At 47.2% G+C, this 22,915-nt stretch overlaps 1 protein-coding gene across 1 annotated transcript in view; it reads left to right on the top strand.

Moving 5' to 3' along the window:
* Positions 1-22,287, top strand: part of Notum (palmitoleoyl-protein carboxylesterase notum) — a 66,693-nt gene extending 44,406 nt beyond the window's left edge. Inside the window, exons 10-14 of the mRNA XM_050170912.2 lie at positions 5,113-5,251; positions 5,933-5,980; positions 7,264-7,410; positions 17,049-17,203; positions 17,774-22,287. Of these exons, the coding sequence (XP_050026869.1) occupies positions 5,113-5,251; positions 5,933-5,980; positions 7,264-7,410; positions 17,049-17,203; positions 17,774-18,087 (803 nt within the window). The 3' untranslated portion in view covers positions 18,088-22,287. The remainder of the gene's footprint in view (positions 1-5,112; positions 5,252-5,932; positions 5,981-7,263; positions 7,411-17,048; positions 17,204-17,773) is intronic.
* Positions 22,288-22,915: the final 628 nt, after the last annotated feature.

Raw genomic sequence — 22,915 nt, 5'->3', positions numbered from 1 at the left:
TGCAGAATTGGAATAGAAAAGCTTGTTATAGTTTTACATTATAGCGCCCTCGCTTCATGCTAACAAATGAATACTGGAAAGCGCAGTTTCAAAACGTGACAAAAGAAGACATGGACGCATGGGACCTTTTTTTTTTATTTTAGCTGCGAGTAGCGCTTGTCCCGTGCGTCAATGTTTTCTTTTGTTCCGTCTTGAAACTGCGCTTACAAGTATTCATTTGTTAGCTATCGGTTTGTCCGCCTATTTCATTATTCTTGCTGGTCATTAGACAGTTCTAGGTTTTGTGCACCCAGAATTAGGGAACGTGGACAGCCGGGCGCACGAAAAACGCAAGACAGTAGTAGGGGCGATCTCCACCACTGCAAAAGCTGGCGCCACCGTCGGCGTGACGTGGCATGAGGGATCACGAGGACACAGCGGGCATGTCGGCTGCTTCGGAAGCGCCGAAGCAAGCTGAAAACGAAAGTTTAAACACCCACCTGTGCTGCGGTTCTGATTAAGCGGTGAGGATTTCCCGCCTTGGGTCTCTCCTTGACAACATTTGAAAGCACTATAATAGGTAGTGGCCGCCTTTGGAGGCGTGCAACATGGTAGGCTACTGCTCGGTGCTGCATTGCCGGACGTACGCAACGGAGCAGTAGGATGAGAAGCTGCGGGAAGCTAGGCTCGCGAAACTTAGAACCGGCAGACAGCCATCGGCTACAACTCGAGTGTGCAGCAAGCACAGACGCGAGGGAGATTTCTAACATGGCGTCGGGGCTGCGATGTTCAGTGAGTAGCAGAAAGCGCGCTCTGAGACGCTCGGTCCGCGCGCACTGCCCGGCTAATGTCATTAAGTTTTGGCCTATGAACTTGTTGATGCTAGATACTAGCAAGTTCACAGTAATGGAAAGGGAATCATAAAAAGCACATAAAAAGAGGCATGACATATGATCAGGCTTGTATAGCACCAAGGAAATGTACTGAAATAAATAAACAAAGCAGCGGGTAATTGCTCGCTAGGAAGACCGATAAACATACAGTTCGAGGCAACTTGAGAAATAATGGTATTTAAACGTCCAAGACCTTAGAAAAAACAAGAAGATTCAATCATCGTGACGGGACATCCCAATTGCAAGTCGTCCTGGTAGGTCTCGAAGTCCGTAGTTATAACGAAAATTATTTTTGAACAGCTCTGATAGTTTCCGCGCAACACTGGTTGCTTGTGTGCTGTCAAATGTTCATACGCTGCGGCCTAAAGCTCGGAGCACGATGCGAAAACGCGCTCACATCCAGAGGGAAACATTGTGCGCGTACATGGATGCAGGCGCGCAGTCGGTCATGCGAAGACGTGCGATCGCTGCGTTGTGGCCTCATTCTGTTCATCATCATCATCATCATCATCATCATCATCATCAGCCTGGTTATGCCCACTGCAGGGTAAAGGCCTCTCCCATACTTCTCCAACTACCCCGGTCATGTACTAATTGTGTCCATGTTGTCCCTGCAAACTTCTTAATCTCATCCGCCCACCTAACTTTCTGCCGCCCTCTGCTACGTTTTCCTTCCCTTGGAATCCATTCCGTAACTCTTACGGAATGTTATACTGTTATATTCTGTTATACTCCATTTAGTTATACAGACAGCCCACTATGAGAACATATATCACATAGTTTGCTCACAGCGTTTACCTACCTTTCAAGCAAGAAGCCGGTTTGGGAAACTCCTTCCCGGCGACCGCGCGCAGGGGCGTTCACTGAATGTATTTGGTAAAGACAGCGTCTGTAAACCATTCTGTGGTTTCAGTTTGCCAAAAATTATTATTTCGACAGGTAAAACTTCCCTCGTTTTGAGAGTACTTACAGAAATGCCCTGGAGGGCTGCCACGTGGTGTTCTTAGTGAGCGCCGTAAGCAAAACTTGCTAGGAGCGCGCCCCGTGATCCCTCAGACTATGCAAGGGCGCCGCTTCCGACAGATGGCGACTCCGTAAGTCCTCGCCCCCAGTACCAAGTGAAGCGAATTGAGCACAAAAAATCTCAAGCAGGGCGTGGGGCTTTGGGTACGCAAAGAAGCGTGTGTGCGTTATTTCCTAAGCTCCCTTTATGTTAGTCTGGTCACGCCATTCTGCTTTTCGACTGACAAGCCCGGCGTCTAGTGGTTGTGTTCTTCCACAGCTCGCACTAGGCGTATGGCGGAAAGCGACGCAAAACATTAAGCGCCGCAGTGGATTTTGTGGGTTACAGCATTTCGACTTTGAATTAGGGCTATGCAACAACGTGTTCAAATTGCTTGAAAAGTGTGACAGAAATGCGTACAACTGGCAAATATAGCCACATTTTCATAGACTTGTTTTAACTATAGGAGCAGGACACCGCGTTTCGACGGCTGCAAGACGAGGACTTAAAACAGACCGATATGTGCAGTTTCACGATAATCGTGAGGGGCGAAAGCTTCCAGTAAAATAGCAGCTCGAAGAGTCGACAAGTCCGATGAATTCTGAATTAACTTTAGTCGTATTGATCTCTAAGTGCATTCAATGGCAGTGATTGATAAAATAGTGACACGAAGCATATTCTGTGTGGAGAGAGTGGGGCGAAAAATGGCCGTGAATGCCGCTAAAGGAATAATCCCTGCGTCGCTAACCGTGTTAACGGCTAGCTGTTCGTGAGGGTCTCGGACGTCGAAGCATGATAGGCGCAATCTACTTTTATAAAATATCAGGCAGATGAACAATTGGATCCAAATTCGAAACTTTCCTCGCAATTTGTGAAGCGGTTTCTGAGCGAGTTATGTTCTGCGCCATGTTACCTGAAGTAGGAGTTGAAACGTTGTATATGCCTCTACAGTTCTGTAGTTGCGTTGGAGAGATCACGTGCTGTTTAGCATGAAGAACAAATGTGCGACGATTACGACACTACCTAATGCGAAATTTGAGCGCAGCTGTGTACGTGTTGTCGTTTCGCGACATATTGAAGCAAAGAATTCGAGGCCGAAGTCACCGCACCGACTTTACAGTGGGCCAGTGCCGTCAGCGCCTTGGCAGAGCGAGGGGCAGTATGGGAACGCTGACATGGTGAGTAGCATCACAGCCAGCCGCGGAAGACGACGGCGGTGAACGCGCGAGCAGTGGCATGAGTGCGTTCGCGTGGTTAAGCAGAGGGATGGCGACGCTCCACGCACAAACAGCCATCTATGAACTGCGCTCTAAAATAAACATTTAGGAGATGAAACTGCATTCTGCAGCATCGTCACAGCTTCGCTGTAGCAGTCGCCTACCATACAGGCCTTTAATATAACTGCATTGAATTCTAGGCAAGTGCAAGAGCTGCAAGTGCAAATTGAAAGCTGCGATCTATTACGCTCTACCTTAGGGATAAGTGAGAGCACTACCGAAATATTTAGTACGACTAATTGCAGAACAATGCACCAAAACAGGTTTTCCTACCTGCGGGTTATAAAGAAACTGTTTGATACATAACTATCTTGCTCTGCTGATCTACGAAACACATCCACACCTAATGTGTCTTTATGTGTAACGATAAGTTTATTATTTATGATGTTCTATTTGAGTGATGGCTTTGAGTACACGCAAGAAGATGTAATGTGGAGCAGGCTGCGCACCGATGCCGTGGGGTTGTCGCAAAAACGAAATCTAAGGAAGGGTTATTGTCAATAAAAGAATATAGTTCATTGTACGAACGCCAGTGCAACGCAAACAAAGATACGAGAAAGTGCACAGGAAGAGCGCTGTCACGCGAAATATATGTTAACTATTTGCTGCATGTGCACCGGAATAAAAAGAATTCCGAGGACAACCAAGCACTTCTTATGAGTTCTGAATGCGAAAGCATTAACGTCTAATTGAACTCCACTGAGTGGTCCTTCGAGTTTTTCTGCGGGCTATGTTATCGAGTTTTGCAGATCCGCTGCCGTCTCACTGCATCGCATCGACGCATCTGCACTTTGCATTTCTGTGCTAACTGTTCACTATACGTTCCTTGGGGCCCATCACCGCCACTCGCCGCCGACTCCGCTCGATGTTTTCGAGCCAACAGACGCTGGCGTTCGTAGTCGCACTTCACTGCATATCGAAGACGTTCTGCGTCGCGTTGCCCTAGCTGCGCCGTCGAGGTGCGCAGGTGACGTGGCGTCGCGGTGATGCCCTCTCCCTTCAAACTCCTGGTGCTCTAGGGCGGCAGCAGGCGTTCCGATTCTCCCGCTCTGCTCCGTCGAAGCGCACTCATGGCATGGCGCCCCAGCCAAAGGGAATTTTGAAGCGCCGTGTCGCTGCTGCAGACGACGTCGACTTTTTCGCTCAGGGAGTCATTTTATGCTTTAGCATCAAAACGAATGCTGATCCCACGTATAGCGCGGATCACGGCTAAGCGAGGCATTTTTCAGGTACCTGATTCTCGAGTATGACTGAAGCTTCGCAAAATACCACCAAATGGTGCAACGCGTCTGCTTAAGAAATCAAGACATTGCAGGCATAGCCAGCGCTACAAGGTAGATAGAGACAATGGCAAGGGGATCGCACGATGGCTATGATGGCAACGACGATGGCATTACTCCGTTATCGCACAGCGGAAATGTAACGTTACAGCCTATTTCGATACCACTTTGGCTGATCCCGAATTTCGTGCACTGAGCAAACTGCCTGGATTTCAAAGGCGGTGCACTGTCACTGGTGCCGTGGATGCCTTTGGTGCCTAAAGGGTACGCTGGTTTGATTGCAACCTCGGACATGTAATGTTTTGGTTGAACAAGCCACAAACGAGGCGAGGCAGGAACCTACCTACCTACCGCTAGGTGCATTCTAAAAGGCAAAAAAATATCAAGGAATGGTAAAAAAAATGGACTCAAATAAGGAAAATGAACTTGGTCATGAGGTATTGGTGGGTGAGTCGGTTGGCAATTATCATTTCAAAGGCAGCGAGCTTACTTTCTGAGAGAGTGACGAACACTAAATCACGCAAACACAGCGCTCGTGTTCGTGCGATTTACTGTTCGTCTATGTCTGTTAAAAACTAAGAACCTGTGGCGAGCCTACCTTAGTACAAACCTTACTTTTACAGAACTTTGACCAGAAGTCAGAAATGACACGTTTCTCTCTTGTCGTATTCCTTTTGCAGCACCAACATTTGTATTTCAGTGGGTGTTTGACGAAGCACAGATGGCTGTCAACAATGTCGCTGCCCCTTCAAGCAAGGCCCACTGGGACTACATTCATGCCTTGGGCAGCAAGCTTCGTAGCACTCTCATGAACGTGACGTAAGCTCAACTTCATTATGTTTCACATATGAACACCATGCCCTGAAACAATATGCTGGGTGCTCAGCTGTAATGCACAGAGTTTAAAGAAAAACACGGGTTGTTCTACATGAATAACACCAAGTGAGGGTTGTTCAGGGCCTTGTAGAGGAACCGGCAATAATTATTATTCCTTGGAATATAATTATTTATTGACAACAAGTTATCTAATTTTGTAATAGTTATGACAGGGAAAATTGTAGTCCACACGGATGTAGCACGAAGCTAGAAATGAAACTCATACGGGTTTCTCAGAAAGACTGTTGCTCTAATTGTCAAGATGTCAATTACGCGGTGGCAGAGGATCATAAGACACGTCAAAATGATGTGTTTCCAGCAACGTACACATCGCGTGTTTACTTCTTCCGGCAAATAGAGAGCCCGCAAATAGCACCGCACGGTATAGCAGCGCATGGTATAGCAGCGTCCTCAAACAGTCTCAGTGGGAAAGCGTTGCTTTAAAATTGCTTAAAAGTCAATGCTTAACAAAGATGACGTTTGAGAGTCATTCATATTATGTCTAGTAACAAGCCGTAACTTACAATGCCTGTTCATTTGACTCGTACCTCAATGAACAATCATAGTTACCTACCACATTTTCCAACTGGTCATGAAAATGTAGCAATCCTACTCTCTTTTCAGGGCTTTATTCGCACCGTCTTGTATTTCACACGAGATTCTCACTAAAAGGTAAGTTTATTCCCCTCGTCAGGGTGCATTTAGTTCCGAAAACATATAGACGACACTTTAGTAGAACTCAATCTAAATTTCATTGAAAGCGCCTGTTGATTACCCTCGCCCTCGTCACATTCTTCGCGTATTTCCCGAACACCAATGTTCACTTCTTTGCAACTGGAAATTAAAACGCACAGCTGAGTTTATGGTGAAGGACCCATTTGAGGCCTTTAAAAAGAATTATGGGGTTTTACGTACCAAAACCGTGATATAATTATGTGGCACGCCTTAGTGGGGACTCCGGAAATTTGGACCACCTGGGGTTCTTGAACGTGCACCTAAACCTAACTAAAAGGGGTGTTTTCGCATTTCGCCACCATCGAAATGCGAAAACACCCGTTCACTTAGATTTAGGTGCACCTTTAAAGACCATAATGGAATGGATTTAGATGAACTATATTCAGGAGTATCTGAGTAGTATTGAGAAAGGGCACAGTTTATTTTTACAGAGAAGCGTTTAGGGGAGTTCCTGAGCGATTTTCGTGCGATGGATTGGTGGTCTCAAATGGTAATCGAGTAATATACTTAGCAACGCCCCGAATTTGCTTTGAAGCGCAGTTATCGATGATTATAATAAAAACGTCCTCTTGTGTATACTTCATCCGGTAGATGAAACCTTTTTTCTGCTGCCTATTTTAGGCAGTAATCCGTCGTTTTTGTTTCTCACGTCGGGTATTGCCTGCTCCACGTTGTGGGTCAGCTAGGAATTTGTATGGTTGTGGCGGTGAAAGGCTGACCCCGTGGTTACTGCAAAGCTCTAAATCAAGAAGCAATCAGAAGCACAGCATATATGCTACGAATTGGCCGTTTGATCAGGACGTCGGTAATGAAGAATCAGTAAAAACAGCAAGCAGCGTAGAGCTACGAGGTTGTTCGAACACACCGCCAATCGCCGGCGTCGGTATAGAGCCGGCGCAGAATGAAGAATCACGTGACGGATATGACGCAGACTAGAGGAGCACCAAGCTCCGGCATAGCGAAGCATATGAAAAGCCCCATGAATAGCGAGGGAATGACAGCCTACGTACTGGAGCGTTTGCGATGTAGGCTAAATTTCGGACAGCGGAAAAAAGGACCCCTAGTCTAACGAAAGCACTGAACCCCGTGAAGTCGCTTATAAAGTTTTGCTATCTTAAATATATGTGTTGCTTAGATTGACACACATCAGCCAATGATCTCTTTTTTATGACGACTCGCTCGTTGCCCATTTGACCATCGCATTTTCATTTTTTTTTCAGAAACTGGCAGGCGATTGAAATCTGCGGAATATCTCTGCCCCAGGCCCTGCGCTGCTGGGAACTACAGAAACATGAACACAACCACCATGAGCACCACTCGAATCACAACCTTTATGACCGGCTCCCGGCTAGGGAGAATGAGACGAGGTGAGAGAGTGCCCTGTGTACACGACCTCGCGGTTCAACATCTTGTAGTTCACGAGGGCATATACGCCGAATCCAAAATTAGCGCTAAGTTCAGTATCTCAAGGAATTTTTCACCCCGCAAACACAATATGGCCTAGCTGGTAACCTTTTATTCCACCACCAATCATGCAAACTCTAATAAGGTTCATATACCATGTTCTCCATGTAACTTGTGACCGAATATAAATATCTGCAAATGCCACTTAGCCGGACAGAACCAAGGTAACGTTGTCTGCGGTCGCTTGTATCCAGTCAAGTTATTCTTGTGTTCCGCCTAATTATATAATTAGATATCTTGAATTAACATCTCAAATATTCAGAGCAAAAGTGTCGCGCAGCACTTTATTGTGTTTCGCGGGCTTTCCTTCAGGCTTGGTAAAAACGTTTATGTAGCGCTTGTTGAGCAACAGAAAGCTCGAACGGTAATTTTTTACGATGGCCTGCCATTTTCTCATTGACACTCGCTATAAATATACTAGGCATATTCGAAAAGAAGGTGCGTTTGGTCATAAAAAAGCATATTCGTTAGTAAGAGTATTGATGGTTCTAGCTTCACACAAACCTACTTCACTTTTCTACATAATTGCCGTTAAATTCTAAGGAATTTTCGTAACGCTGCACTAGCTTTATTAATCCGTCTGCACAGAAGTTCGCTACCTGGAATTCGAGCCAGTTGACAACGGCTGTCTTGAGTTCCTTGTCACCTTCAAACTGTTGTCCACCAAGCCACTGTTTCAGTTGCAAAAAGTGGAAATAGTCGCTATTTGCAAGTTCAGGACTCTAGGGCGGGTGATCAAGAAGTGCTGTGCCAAAATCTTGAATATTCACTCCTGGTTAGGGTAGCGGTGTGAGGACACGCGTTGTCATGAAGGAGGACTGTTCCGCACGAAAGTTTCCCGTTCCGTTGATTTTCAATCGCGCGTCTCAGTTTGATGAGCGTTTCGCAGTACACGTCTGCTGTAATTGTTGTGACACATTCCATGAAATCAACCAAAAGAACGACCTTTTCGTCCCAGAAAATGGTAGCCATCATTTACCGACTAGAGTAAGAAAATTGTTCGACTTTTTATGTTTATGGCGTAGGTGGATGGGACTACTGTATTGACTGTTACTTTGCTTATGCGTTGGTGTAAGTCTCGTCACCCGTAGCAATGTAGTAACACAAGTCATGTCCGTCTTGTCGATGGCGGTGCAAGAACTATCATTCACATGACATTCTTTGCTCTTTGTGTTGGTGAGTAAGCATTTTCGTTGCCCACATTGCACAAAACTTGCGATATGCGAGCTTTTCTGTTAGTGTAAATTGTGGGGCGACTGAAAGGAAGGAATTTATTAGCCATAGCACTAAGCGTCAGTCGTCGATCAAATACGAGTTCTTTCGTTTCACGTGTTGAACAATTTCCTTGGTCTGGATGCTGGGCTCACGACTCCGCTCTTCAGCATGCACATTTGTGCGGCCATCTCTGAGGTGTCGACACCACTGTCTAAGCTTGCATTTACTAAAGTGCGTTAACTAAGCACAACCCTCGATGAATTTGGGCAGCTGACGATCCCTCTGCACACAAAAACGGAATCACAGTACACACTGCGCAACTGGCGGGATCAAAGATTTTCGCAGACATTGTTTTCTGCTTTCGCCGACAAGCAGATGACTACTCAATTAAAACAATAACTTCAGTGCCTTCGGAAGCAAACAGATGGCGCTGTATGTGCACGACTTTGTTCTGAACCTTGTTGGAATCGTACCGCTGGCACGAGTTGTTGGGGTCTCGGTGCTGACGCCCGTTATTGCCAATGGGTCGCAAGCCCCAAGGGTAGCGTTGGCCTGGCGGCCTGGGGCACTGGAAGCATCCGAAGGTCCCGGCAAAGCATGAGAAGACTGGTAACAGAACAACTTGTTTATTCTAACATAGCAAAAGAGCGGCCGGTCAGTTCGACCGAAGTGGAGAGACGGGAGAGCACGTAACTCAACAGTACAAATCGGAGCCTCTCCCTGGCGTCCGGGGGCAGCTGCTCTTATACTCCCGGCGTCGCGGTCCAAAAGGGAAGGAGGGAAGGTCACGGGATGAAGGTCCCGGGACGGCGCAGCAGGAGCCCACGACGGCGCGAACTGTCGGGCCGAGAGACCTGCTGAACCGAGTGTAGTGACGCATCGCCAACCGCCCACACGACGGCGCGAACTGTTGAGCCGAGAGACCTCCAGGCTCCTCATTCGGGGAACTCCGCTCCCCGGCTGCCGCGCTTTGACAAGCGAGGGCACACACACACACACGCACACGCACACACGAAGACACGTGGCACTGAAACACGCCTGGACACGCTTGGCGGGTAGGCGTCGCGGCGGCGTCGGACGGGCCAAAATGTCCGCCGCTTTGAACAAAGCCCCGGCGTCCGTTGCATCCGCGCCGGCATTACCGCGCGTTGTAGGCGAAACGTAACAGACCGCCCCGCCGGGGGAAGGAGATCCCGATGGTCAGGGGACTGCATCCGCTGTCCGGAGGGATGTCGCTCGATGATGCTCATAACCGAAGTCGGGCGTCCTTTGGCGTTTCTTGAGCGCAGCGCACAGAGAAGCCCTCGTTCTCACGTTCAGGTGCACACAGGACACTGCAAAGTGACTTCGGGAGAGTTGACATTCTTGTTCTCGTTTCCGGCAAGCGTTAGAACCACGCCAAAAGTCAACCGCTCAGTCAGCAAGCACGGCACAACCCTCACTAAGCCCTGCCAGGCTCTTCCCCCTTTTATACTGCTGCCTAGTTCCTTACAGTAGTTTAGCAGCACTCAGAACGCGTCCACAAATCGGAAAAATTGCACTAAAAAGCACATCATCACTTTGAAACACTACACAAAAGCAATAAGTTAAAAATCCTGCCTCAGGAAGAAAAACATCAGTAACAAGCAATTTTGAGGCTGATTCCCACGTTAGGGCTTCGACTTAAGTCATCGGCGTTACCGTTGAGACTCCCCTTTTTGTAACGCACCTCAAAGGAATATTGTTGCAAAGCGAGGCTCCAGCGCAGGAGGCGGCCATTTTTGGGAGAGATGGTCTGCAGCCATTGGAGAGGGCAGTGATCCGTTTCAATGATAAACCTCGAGCCAGCTAGGTAACATGACAATTTCTGAACGGCCCACACGATACACGCACACTCTTTCTCGGTGGCGCTATACGCCTGCTCACGACTCGTCAGCTTACGACTAGCATACAGGACGGGGTGTTCTACTTCTCCATTTTCCCGTTGGCACAGTACAACGCCCATGCCTCGCTCACTAGCATCACACTGAACAACGAACCCTTTTGTGTAGTCGGGCGATCGTAGCACAGGCTGGCTTGTTAGGGCGCTCTTTAGGGCGCTAAAAGCTCTTTCCTTTGTCTCGTCCCAGACGACTGTTTGCGGCTCTGTCTTTCTTAGAGCATCCGTCAAGGGAGCCGCGATATCAGAGTACCTGGGAATGTACCTCTGATAATAGCCGGCGACACCTAAGAACGACCGAATATCGGTCTTCGTGCGCGGTTGCGGGAAGTCTCGCACAGCGGCCACTTTTATTTCAGAGGGGCGGCGACGACCCCGACCAATCACGTGTCCGAGGTAGACAACCTCGGCCTGTGCTAACTGGCACTTGGGAGCCTTGACTGTCAAGCCCGCATCGCGCAGGCGGGTTAGCACTGCCCGCAAGTGCGCCATATGTTCCGGCCAGGATGCGGAGAATATCGCTACGTCGTCTAGATACGGTAAAGCGAATTCTTGCTGTCCCCGCAACACTTTATCCATGAGGCTTGAAAAGCAGTATGGCGCGTTCTTCAAACCAAAACTCAAAACTTTAGGACGGAATGTCCCCATTGGTGAAATGAACGCCGCATACCTACTAGCCTCTTCTGTAAGTGGAACCTGCCAATAACCCCTGACAAGATCTAGGGTGGAAATAAACTGAGCGCTACTCACTCTCTCAAGGCGCTCCTCGATGTTAGGGATCGGATAAATTTGATCCTTAGTGATGGAATTAAGCCTGCGGTAGTCGACGCAAGGACGAGGTTCCTTGCCCGGTACCTCAACTAAAATCAAAGGGGAGGTATAATCATTCTCACCCGCTTCAATAACACCGAGCTGTAGCATTTTCTTTACCTCAGCCTCCATAATATCGTTCTGGCGGGGTGACACCCGGTACGCCTTGGATCGTACTGGCTCTGGGGAGGTAAGTTCTATGTCATGAGTAAGGACAGAAGTCCTACCAGGCCTCTCAGAGAACAGACCTTGAAACTCTTGTAAGAGCTGGTGTAGTTCTGTTTTCTGCTCAGGCGACAGCGATGCTTTACTTATTAAGTCACTAATGACTTGATCGGTGTCTTTCCTGTTCGTCACTGAGCCTAGTCCCGGAAGCTCGACCGGAAGCTCTTCTAACTTTCCCGCATCGGGAATTTCCTCTCCAGTATCTGGTGCCTTTAACGCTACAGGCTCAATTTTATCCCGTTCGGGCGTGCTCTGAATACCAGCTTGCTGCGCCTCTGACCCTTTCTCATCGTTCAACAACGTCGGCCCCGCAACTACCGCCTTTGCAGCGAGCTCCCGAACCTTCGATCTGGTTAGGGCCTGAACGCTAGCCTCACCAAACAAAAGCCCCTTCTCGCGCAGGAGGTGATCGGACCTGTTCGAAAATAGGTACGGGTACTGGGGGGGCAGCATAGATGACACTGCGGCCTCCGTCTCAAGTGCTCCGAAAGGTCCTTCAATAAGCACTTTTGCTACCGGCAGACACACGCTATGAGCTTCCACTGCTTGCTTGATCCATGCGCACTCGCCCGTGAACATATCGGGTTCTACGTAAGAGGGGTGAACTACATCCATTGTAGCTGCGGAATCGCGAAGCACTCGGCACTCTTTCCCGTTCACGAGGAGGTCTCGCATGTAAGGCTCGAGAAGCTTCATGTTCTCGTCAGTGCTGCATATAGACAAAAACACGACTTGTGTTTTTGTTTCTGGACACTGCGCCGAAAAGTGACCCGGCTTCTGGCACGTATAACAAACGCGCGCTTGCCTCATCTCGAACCGCTTTCTGCGTTCGGCTTCGGTTGCCGCCGTCTCCTTACGTTCGGTCGGACTGCTTTCACTCGCATCCGCACTACGTGTGTCCCCCTTTGCTCTCATGGGCGTGAACTTTGGCCTCTCAAACTTGGAGCCAAATTCACCCTTTTGACCGTCCTTAGCTCCACGAGCCCGACGCGTCACAAACTCCTCGGCTAACTCAGCGGCTCTAGCCACCGTACTAACGTCTGGCCTATCCAAGACCCAGTACCGCACGTTCTCAGGTAACCGACTATAAAACTGTTCTAGCCCGAAACACTGCAGAACTTTCTCGTGGTCACCAAACGCTTTCTCTTCTTTGAGCCACTCCTGCATGTTTGACATAAGCCTGTACGCAAACTCTGTATATGACTCACTTCTGCCTTTCTCATTTTCCCGAAACTTCCGACGGAACGCCTCCGCTGACAGCCGGTACTTTTTTAGCAGACTCGATTTCACTTTGTCGAAATCCTCTGCCTCCTCTCTCTCTAAGCGAGCGACTACGTCGGCCGCCTCGCCGGGTAGCAAAGTGAGCAAGCGCTGTGGCCACGTTTCCCGAGAGAACCCCTGCTTCTCGCACGTTCGCTCAAAGTTAACCAGGAACAAACCAATGTCCTCTCCAAGCTTAAACGGCCGCATCAGGTCAGTCATTTTGAACAATACTCGTTCTCCTGCACCGTGTGCCTGACTTCCATTACGAGCGCGTTCCATCTCTACCTCGAGACGCTTCATTTCCAAAGCGTGTTCGCGCTCTTCTTTTTCTTTCTGTTCTTTTCGTTCACGCTCATCTTTCTCTTTCTGTTCTTTAAGTTCACGCTCCCTCTCCTCAATGGTCTCAAGGCATTCCGACAGCTCGTCATCCTCAGCTTCTAACTCAAGAATAGCCCTTAGCATTTCTGGTTTTCTGAGTTTGTCTGAGACATCCAGACCCAACTCTCTTGCAAGCTCCAGCAATATCGGTTTGCGCAACGACTTCAAATCCATGGCTGCTCTGAATGCTGCTTTCTCTACTGCCTACTATTGTCTTGCCGCAAACTAACCCGGTAGCAACGACAACCACAATTACCAGCTCTGTTTCTAACACTAACAAAAGCCTGGCAAAACTCAGAAGAAGAAAGTCCCGCACTCACCAAACCTTGCAGCCAAGACTTCAGCGCAGTCGTTCCGCTGCAGGCAACCAGTCATCACACAGGGCTCGTTGCGCTGCTCCCGGATGGTCGTTGTGCTGCTCAGCATACAGTCAACCGCATCTCTTCGCTGCTGGCCTCCGTTGTCGCGATCCCACCGCTGCCACCAGATGTTGGAATCGTACCGCTGGCACGAGTTGTTGGGGTCTCGGTGCTGACGCCCGTTATTGCCAATGGGTCGCAAGCCCCAAGGGTAGCGTTGGCCTGGCGGCCTGGGGCACTGGAAGCATCCGAAGGTCCCGGCAAAGCATGAGAAGACTGGTAACAGAACAACTTGTTTATTCTAACATAGCAAAAGAGCGGCCGGTCAGTTCGACCGAAGTGGAGAGACGGGAGAGCACGTAACTCAACAGTACAAATCGGAGCCTCTCCCTGGCGTCCGGGGGCAGCTGCTCTTATACTCCCGGCGTCGCGGTCCAAAAGGGAAGGAGGGAAGGTCACGGGATGAAGGTCCCGGGACGGCGCAGCAGGAGCCCACGACGGCGCGAACTGTCGGGCCGAGAGACCTGCTGAACCGAGTGTAGTGACGCATCGCCAACCGCCCACACGACGGCGCGAACTGTTGAGCCGAGAGACCTCCAGGCTCCTCATTCGGGGAACTCCGCTCCCCGGCTGCCGCGCTTTGACAAGCGAGGGCACACACACACACACGCACACGCACACACGAAGACACGTGGCACTGAAACACGCCTGGACACGCTTGGCGGGTAGGCGTCGCGGCGGCGTCGGACGGGCCAAAATGTCCGCCGCTTTGAACAAAGCCCCGGCGTCCGTTGCATCCGCGCCGGCATTACCGCGCGTTGTAGGCGAAACGTAACAACCTCGAATAAATTCAGTATAAGCCATGGCCCCCCGGGCGTGTCAAATACGCCTTGTAATATTTGAGGAGTTGAATAATTAATAATAATTAATAATATAACTAGGTGAGAGAGAAAAAGATATTCTGACTTGCCCCGGGCGACGGCAAACATCATTATATTGGGTATGTGCAGCAATGTGATACTCGCATATTTTTGTGTACTTTCGGCGCAAGTTACGTAGAACACATGGCATTTGCACAAGGACGTTACCACTCCGAGCTTCTTTTTGAAAGTCTACCTTATCTGATACCTCTGTTGCGTGATCGGCGTCATTATAAAAAGAAATAATAAAAGCAAGCTCGTTAGCATTAGTACAGTTTTCACATTCCCATTGCAAAGGGCGCTTGTGTTAACGTTAAACGTTAACACAAGTTTTACACCGCCACTGGCATGTGGTTTCGTTTTGCTTGTTGAGATCGATTACTCTAAAAGGTAGACATATCTTCAGTGGAAAATGAAAATTCATAAACGTCTAATTACCGAAATGCTGCTAATGAACTTTTGAACGAATTACATCACTGCACATATTGCTCCTTGCGATTTGTAGTCATTCTGTTGGCAAGTAATATAACGAATTCAATGAAGCGCCAGTTTCAAGATTTGCGTTCCCAAGGTGCGCGATCAAGTGCATGGGTGTTGGATATACTTTTGAACTTGAATGAATGAAAAGGCGCTTTCCTTAAAAAATCGAAGCAAGTGGAGAAACAGTGAAATTTTACCCAATATTGACCGCACTTATTTTCAAAAATGGTGCCAGTTTCCAAATTCCTTCAAAGTTCACTATGCTATTTACTAGAACTATCATGTCACTTTGAATTTTGTGCGGTGTTCCACGTGCATTTCCGACACTGCAATATTTCTACTTCATATGTATATATATATTATGAACCGTTTAATTCAGCCTAGCTCCACCTACGACGAAGCAGAACAACCTGTGCGGCTAATGATGATTATTGCAGATGAGGAATTGGTACAAGGGATGATAATATGTAGATATAAAGAAGAGTCAGTCAGGGGTCGCGCTCTCAATATATATATATATATATATAAGCTGTACTAGGTCACATATAAGATAGGCAAAGAAAAATTTGCTTCAAGGAATTGACAGTCACTTTAGCATACGCAAAAGAGGTTGAAGATGAAAGCCTGCGTGCTCAGGAGATATTCATGAAATTATTTTCCGTTCTCATTCGAATGCATTGTTACTTCTCATTACTTGTTTTCTCTCACCAAAGGTCGTAGGTTTGAGTGCCTTAATTTACGCTACCTTAATTGACTGTTCCTTAATTATATTCGCCCTAATTAACACCAAAGGTCGTGGGTTCGACTCCCACCAAATGTATTGGGTTCGAGTGTCTTAATTAACTCTATAATAATTAAATGTGCCTTCATTAACTTCACCTTAAGACAAAGGTCGTGGGTTCGACTTCCACATAAGCTCGGGGGTTCGACTCCCGCCGAAGGTCATGGGTTCCAGTGCCTGAATTAACTATATCTTAATTACGTCTGCTTCTTAAAATTTTTTTGCATGATGAGAGGCATCGGAGCCAGCTGTAACCTCGAGCAGTGGCATGAGCGCGTGTTTGCGTGAGGTAAACTTGCATGACTTTTTGTACCACACGCCGCGTTTTCCAGACTATCGGGGGTCTGTGGTACTTAAGGCTTTTACCTTAAAATACATCGCTAATGTAAGGTTCACACTGTTGCGCTCAAGTTCTTTTGGCTGCTGACAAATAGGACATTCATATGTTATCACTATCTTTGTGAAGCATTCCGGATGGACGTTCTGGTCAAAGTTCGTCTCGTATCCTTTATAGTTATCCAGGAATAATTGAAATGGGAAGTGAGGCGGCAAATGTCTAGAAACGTTGCATAACGCCGGTTTCCTAAAGTTAGCTTTTCCGTAATAGAGTAATGTTACGCGGTCAAACATACGCAATGTATTTTCTTGAAGCATATCAATCGTGGAAATGGGCCACTGTCACAGGACACAGTATGTGTTCCTTAACAATATTGCGTGCAGTCGCCGACTCCGGTCACAGTACCAGCACCGAGACACTTAATAACTGTACTGGCAGCAATTGAAGGCTGTTACTGACGTGGATTTCGCGATTTATCCCCTTGTTTTATGCGACCTTAGCATTAAGAAAGTAATGTTTTGTTTACCAACCCGTAGTTCATGCGGTTCAAGTTCTTCGGAATGTTGAAATATTTCTACAATAACAGCTACGTGTCCTCTCTGTATCCCGTCCAACTGATTTCGTCATAGGCAAGTCAAAACGTTCTTTTGCTCCACCACATTACATTGTGGATGCTTCACCGCGTGACAGCTTTGTTTGGCGGCGAAGTCTACTATAGGAACCAAGCGCTATGATATTCTTTTGACTCTTGTCCGTGCCGTGAGTCCTTACTACACTCATTAAAACAGAGTATTTCAGCCTACACTGTCAATAATTTTCCTGTGCTTATATCGGACGTGCATTCTTTCGTTACAGCTTTCTACACAGAAACCTTGGAGACGTATCTGCGACAGTAACGACGAACGGCCATGCACAAAAAACTAAAACACGACGTCGAAACATGAAGACAAGACGAAAGAACTGCAGGCACAACAGAAAGGGCCTGAAAAAAGCAAGGAAAGGAGAATATTGTAAGTGGACAACGTATTCATTCTTTCTACTGAGTCAATCTTTCTGTAGTACCTCGCTGGTTATTTCGCTAGATCTTTGTCTTAAAACAACATAATTCACCTATATATCTCATCTTATTCTTCGTTTCAGAGCACCCAGAACAAATTCACCAATCAGTCAACCAGTTTTTTACATTTAACTATGCAGGACGACCAAGGAACATTACGAAAGAAAAGTGCTCGCGTTCACTTGTTTTCTTTATATGAGTATAAAATGGATGCTCGCACCACCATCGCACTTCCATTCCCGCTGGTGCTCTTTGTATTGCCACAGCTGTAGGTCCCAAACAACTTTCCGGCCCAGGTTCATTGCCTAGTTTTATTCATTAGCACACTCGGTAAATACAGCAAGAAGTAACCTTCGAAAAAAGGCCATCAGGCAGGACTATCCCTTGGTTTACAAGAAAGCATGAGCGCCCGCTGTCTACCGTATGCCATCCTGCTAGAAAAAAATAACGCATGCTTCCACCGGTCGCAATCTGTAGCCCGCATCACCGCCACTTTGCTTAATGGCGTCTTCCTCTTTTGCAGCAGCCACGTCAGGGCCTCTGAGGCCCGAGGAGCCAAGGCGTAGGTCTCGCGAGCGACCCGGCAGCCGGCACGCCCAGCACCGTTGGCGGCTGCACGAAGACCTCTGTCAACACTGGCTCATGGACAGCTGCGCGTGGCCACAGTGCAACCGCCGCTGCCCGCGCATGCTGGACCCGATGACCGGCCGCGAGCTACGGTTCTCCGACCTTCTGCGCTCCTTCGGCCTCGACGTGGCCGCCGTCGCCGCCGCTCTGGGGCTCGACCAGGCGGCGCTGGCAGCCATGGAGCCGGACGCTCTGCTGCACGCCGACTGATCGCACGGGCCAATCGGAAGGGTCCGCGCTCTAGAGGCGTAGCTAGTGTTGCGCTTTTGAAGAGCACGGAAGCGGCGCGCACGATGAGAGTCATTTCGTAGTGCGCTGACTGAAGACAACTTGCTTTTGAGCATGCGCTGCGAAACAGGTTGCCCGTCGCTGTTCGCACGTTTCACTGTTCAAGAACTGTGTGCCAACAGATTGGCACTGCCACTGCTCACCTCGCTTGCGTAGCCTTAAGGCCCTTCGTTTGGCATCGTTAAACCCACGGCGGGGAGCGGAGTCATCAGAATATGCTGTGCTGTATTCCGCACTGAGATTAGCGCCACCAGCGGCGACATGTTGATCTGTCAGCGCATGCTCGGAACAACCGATCTTTGCCAACCGGCTTCCAGTAAACAGCGCAGCCTGTCTTGCGCTATGAACGAAGGCAACAGAAGCTGAGCTGAGGGCTGGTCATTTACGATATGGCGGATTATTTCCCAGCTTCCGGTGTTAACTGTTACAGCCGTGCTAGATCGTCAGGAGGCCTTCCAGTTGGACCATCGTTTGGAGTGAGTTTTGCTATTGGATTTGGTGTTGCGTCTCTTGTTTGACGGATTGGCGTGGGAGAAATGTGATGGTGCCTCTTTATAGAAGCAATATCGCGCTCCTCGGGGTTTGTTAGCTGTGTCAAGAGCGTTCAGTGGCTGACGAGCGCTAAGTGGATCTAATTGACTGACCGACATGCTTTCAGGTTGGAAAGACGCAACAGGTATGGCTCCAACGGGCGGCCGACTTCCGTAGACTTCTATGCACTGTCTTTCCCTCACCAATGACGCAGTTGTGTGGCAAGAGCTGCCATGTGGTGACAGATTTCTTGACTAGGATGAAAGGCGACGTGCTTATATAGCGTAGTCAAGGGGCTTGTATGAAACTTGTATCTATAATTCTCGATGTATTTCTAAATGATTTAGACAACGTGAAAGACGACAAGTAAGAATAGAAGGATAGATAAGCACTTAGCAATCGGGCTTGTCTGGCGTCCTTATACAATTTTTTTTCGTGATCTTCTGTTGATAACATGTCGTATGAGCACTGGCCTGCCCAAGTTGTCATTTTCATATCCCAATGTCCAAGACTCCTGATCCATGTTCTCGTGGTACGTCTTTCAGATAAGTTTCGGTACCACTGCGCTTGAGCAAGGCTGACTCTAATGTCTGCGTTAATGCTTGCTATCTTTCGCAAGGGCTTTTGATGGTGACGAGCATTCTTGCTCTCGCCTTCCACTACTCGGCAGGTAGCAGCAGCAGTATTTCTCAGAGCTGTCGGAACTTCATTTGCACATCTCATAGATAGGGGCACGAAAGGTTGTGGTAAGACCACGTTTTGTAAACCTCCGATGATCTTTCTAGACATCTCGTGTAAAAAAAAAGGCAACTGAGGCTCAATTTTTGATCACTTGTCTTGCAGCCATCAAGTAAACATGGGAGACCATGCCGTTATGATGGTGCCCTATTCGTTAATGTCCCGCATTCGAAGCTTCATTTCGAATAGTCCAATTAGTTTTGGCTTTCACATACCAGCTTAAATTGATATTTCCTGCTTTTGCGTTAATTTTTATTTTTACAGTGAGATCTGCTTGACGCATGGTAGCCAGCACTTTTACAGTCTGCTATTTGCTATGTTCTTGACCAATGTCCGCATTTATGCTGCCAACTTGTCCAAGACCGTATTTCACAAAGTTATGACTGCCGACACTGCACTGATGCTTTGAGTCACAGAGTGAATGCGGTCGATTAATGTTAAAAAAAAACAGCCTGTAGCCTATAAATTGCACCGCGAAGGCAGACTGCCGTTTTATGTGGCGAACTGCAAGGCGTTGTACTTGAAACCGTCGTCTTGTTCGTTTTCGCTTAGATGTAGTAAATTGTGAAGATGAAGCAACGCCAACCACGTTATGTACTTCCCATTCATGGTTGAGTCTTGACAGTGCTTGCAGCACGTGAAGGACAGTATGTCGATTCGTGGAGTGATCGCTCGCTTCTATGATGCATGTATGCGTATTGTAATGAAGTGGACGTGCATCCATACTGCCTCAAGTCTGACTATCAGGGCATTAGACGAGGACAGTCCGCCATTTTAACGGAAAATCCTCACCGCCAAAAGGTATGCACTTCGGCCGCTTCATCTATGTCAGCTGGCACTGTTACGCCTCTGTAAGCTCAACGTCGGAAGAAACCGAATCCGCGTATTGGAACACTGTTTCAGCTAGGACGCAGGAGTGCTACATGAAGAACGGCAGGAATCCATTCCATCATTTATTTCTTTACGATTTTTTTATTATACGTGCGGAAAAGCCATAAATAAGTGTAAATCCTGATGCGCACGCTGACCGCACCGGTCTCGTTACACAGTAGCAATGCCTTTTCCAGCTGTTGTTTTTCCTGAACGCAAAGCTGGCGAGGGTACTACCGTAGGTCACGCTACCTATTTTATTTGAAGTGGGAAATGCGCCATTTTCTCTCGACTTAGGTTGTAAACCTATGATGTTTGTCATCACGTTTTAACAGAGCCTTTGAGAACATTTTGACGCGTCATTTTTTGGGAAAGTTAGGGCGAAATACGTTAATCAAAGGTCGTTAACATTCGTTCCGTAGTATGCATGCCAGTATCTGGCGTTTTATGAAGCACTCAGAAATGCATTTTATGTGCACGACACTTCCAAGATGCTCAAAGTAAAAGCGTCTGCTCTAAATCATGTCTATGAAGCAACGGTATGTTTGTTTTGTATGTTATTCTAGTCGCTTCTTGAAAAACTTTAATATTTTTTTTTTATTTACAGTGCACCGTTCGGCGTTAATTTTATTTTTCACCGCGCTCTGGCGTTTAGATTTTTGTGGTATATTGTAGCCGATGTCTCTAGGAAGCTGACTAAGGCTTCCAAATGGAATTTCTGTGCTTTGTATGGACCCTACAGTACTAAGTTCTGAAAAAAAGAGGGCACCGTTAGAGATACTCATTGACTTGATTCAATTTTCAGCAGTTCATTTCCAGTGCAGTGTCATGAAACTTCTTTTTCCATGTTTTTCTCGAGGATATACTTTCTGATGCAAGAGATTTCAGTAAGGCCTCAGACCTCGGGCGAAGTTCGAGATGCAAACAAAAGTGTGATGCACTTTTTTTTTATTCCTAAGTAGATTTTGTTGTGTATGCTTTTTCTTTTTTTCGCGTCTTACAATGGTCATACGGGTTCTATTGAGAGGGCTACTGAACGGTTGAAGGGCTACCCAACGCAGTGCTGTCCACTCAACAAATCAATTTTACCCTCCAATCGCGCTGCGTTTTTGTAACCTTCCATAAAACCTAGCAGCGAGTCATGCATGTACACGCAAACAGCCAAGTCGTGCCTACAATGAATTTTGCCTGTATTTTGGCAGCGAATTCGCTCACAGAACATGCTGCTTGACGTTTAACACACAACAAACATGCTGATCACTTTCGTGTTCGAAAAATTCATCTGTCTACCCCAGCGATTGCGTTATCTGCCGGTACTGTCTAATGCAATGTAGTTAAATGGCTATTTCTCTTGAAGCATGCAATTTCTTCCAAACGAAAGCATCGAAAATGCTCAAATAGTGCCGGTGGCGTTGTTGCGTTCTTGGCCAGCACATCACACAATGTAATGTGAAGTGAAGCTGTCGCGACATTTTTATTGCAGATGGGGTAAATTACCGCAAGAGCAGCGAAAAGATAACAATTTGATCATTAATTCGCCCGTGGCCGACTTTGAACTCGCAAGAACTTGAAATTCATTATGCCGTAGTTTTTGAGATGCAGCACTTCCGTTGTCCTGTTTCATTTATTGCAGTTCACCCAGGAAGCAATATGCGTATATTTATCACGTCGACGCGCGCCCCTCTTGTAAAATTCACTGCCGTTCTGAATGGAAACGGTGCGAGCCATAATTTATGCATGTAAAATATGGCAGCATGTAAACTATGTGCACCATTTACATATATGGCTGCCAGTTGATCTTTTTTGTCTGTCTGCGTTGTCTTGTGCTATGTTTTAGAATGTATGGAACAAAACGGGTATAAAGAACAGCTGTATGCATTTTATGCCCTTTTTACACCTTTACAACTCAGGGTTGCATTGTGGTCGTGTATAACTGCCTTGTAGATAAATTTGTACTAATAAAATAGCAGTATTGTAGATAAAGTGCACTGTTTCAAAGTATGTTGTCTTCTCATTTTTATGGCTTAGCAAAGCAAACACTGAAATTTCTGGTGTACACAATAAGAGTTTTATCTCCGGGTTGCAATAGCAAGCCCCTTTTATAATGTCATTCCAATTTAGCGTATTGACCTATTCCTCTCATATCATCGCCTAGATATTGTGACGGCCATCCCCCTCTGTGGAAATGTAGCTTTTAGACATTTATACACCCAATTATTTGTGGGCCTTTTCGCATTCATGTTACCCCCCGCCCATATTACTGTGATGTTCATCACCCCATTGTCGAAGATTTCTCCCCATTTTCTCAAACAAAATTGTCACTCTTCGACCATATCTGGCCTTTGCATCATAATAAATACTTACGTGATGATTTTAATTCTGCGTACCATGAAATATGGTATTACCATTACAGAGAATGGCTCGTTTTCCGACCAACAATTTTTTTGCAATATGCGAAGGGTAATCGAGGCTGCCAGCGTCCGATAAAATTTTCCGTTATATGCATTTTCCGGCTTTATCACAATTCCATTCGATGTCATGTTAAAATGTCAAGTGACACGTTTCTGTCCGACCATGAAGCCAGGTGATCTATACTAGGCGGGTTATTTCG

Source organism: Dermacentor andersoni, chromosome 6, assembly GCF_023375885.2.
Source record: "Dermacentor andersoni chromosome 6, qqDerAnde1_hic_scaffold, whole genome shotgun sequence".
Lineage (NCBI taxonomy): Eukaryota > Metazoa > Arthropoda > Arachnida > Ixodida > Ixodidae > Dermacentor > Dermacentor andersoni.
Note: the sequence above shows the minus strand (reverse complement) of the source record. Positions and strands in the feature narration are given on the sequence as shown.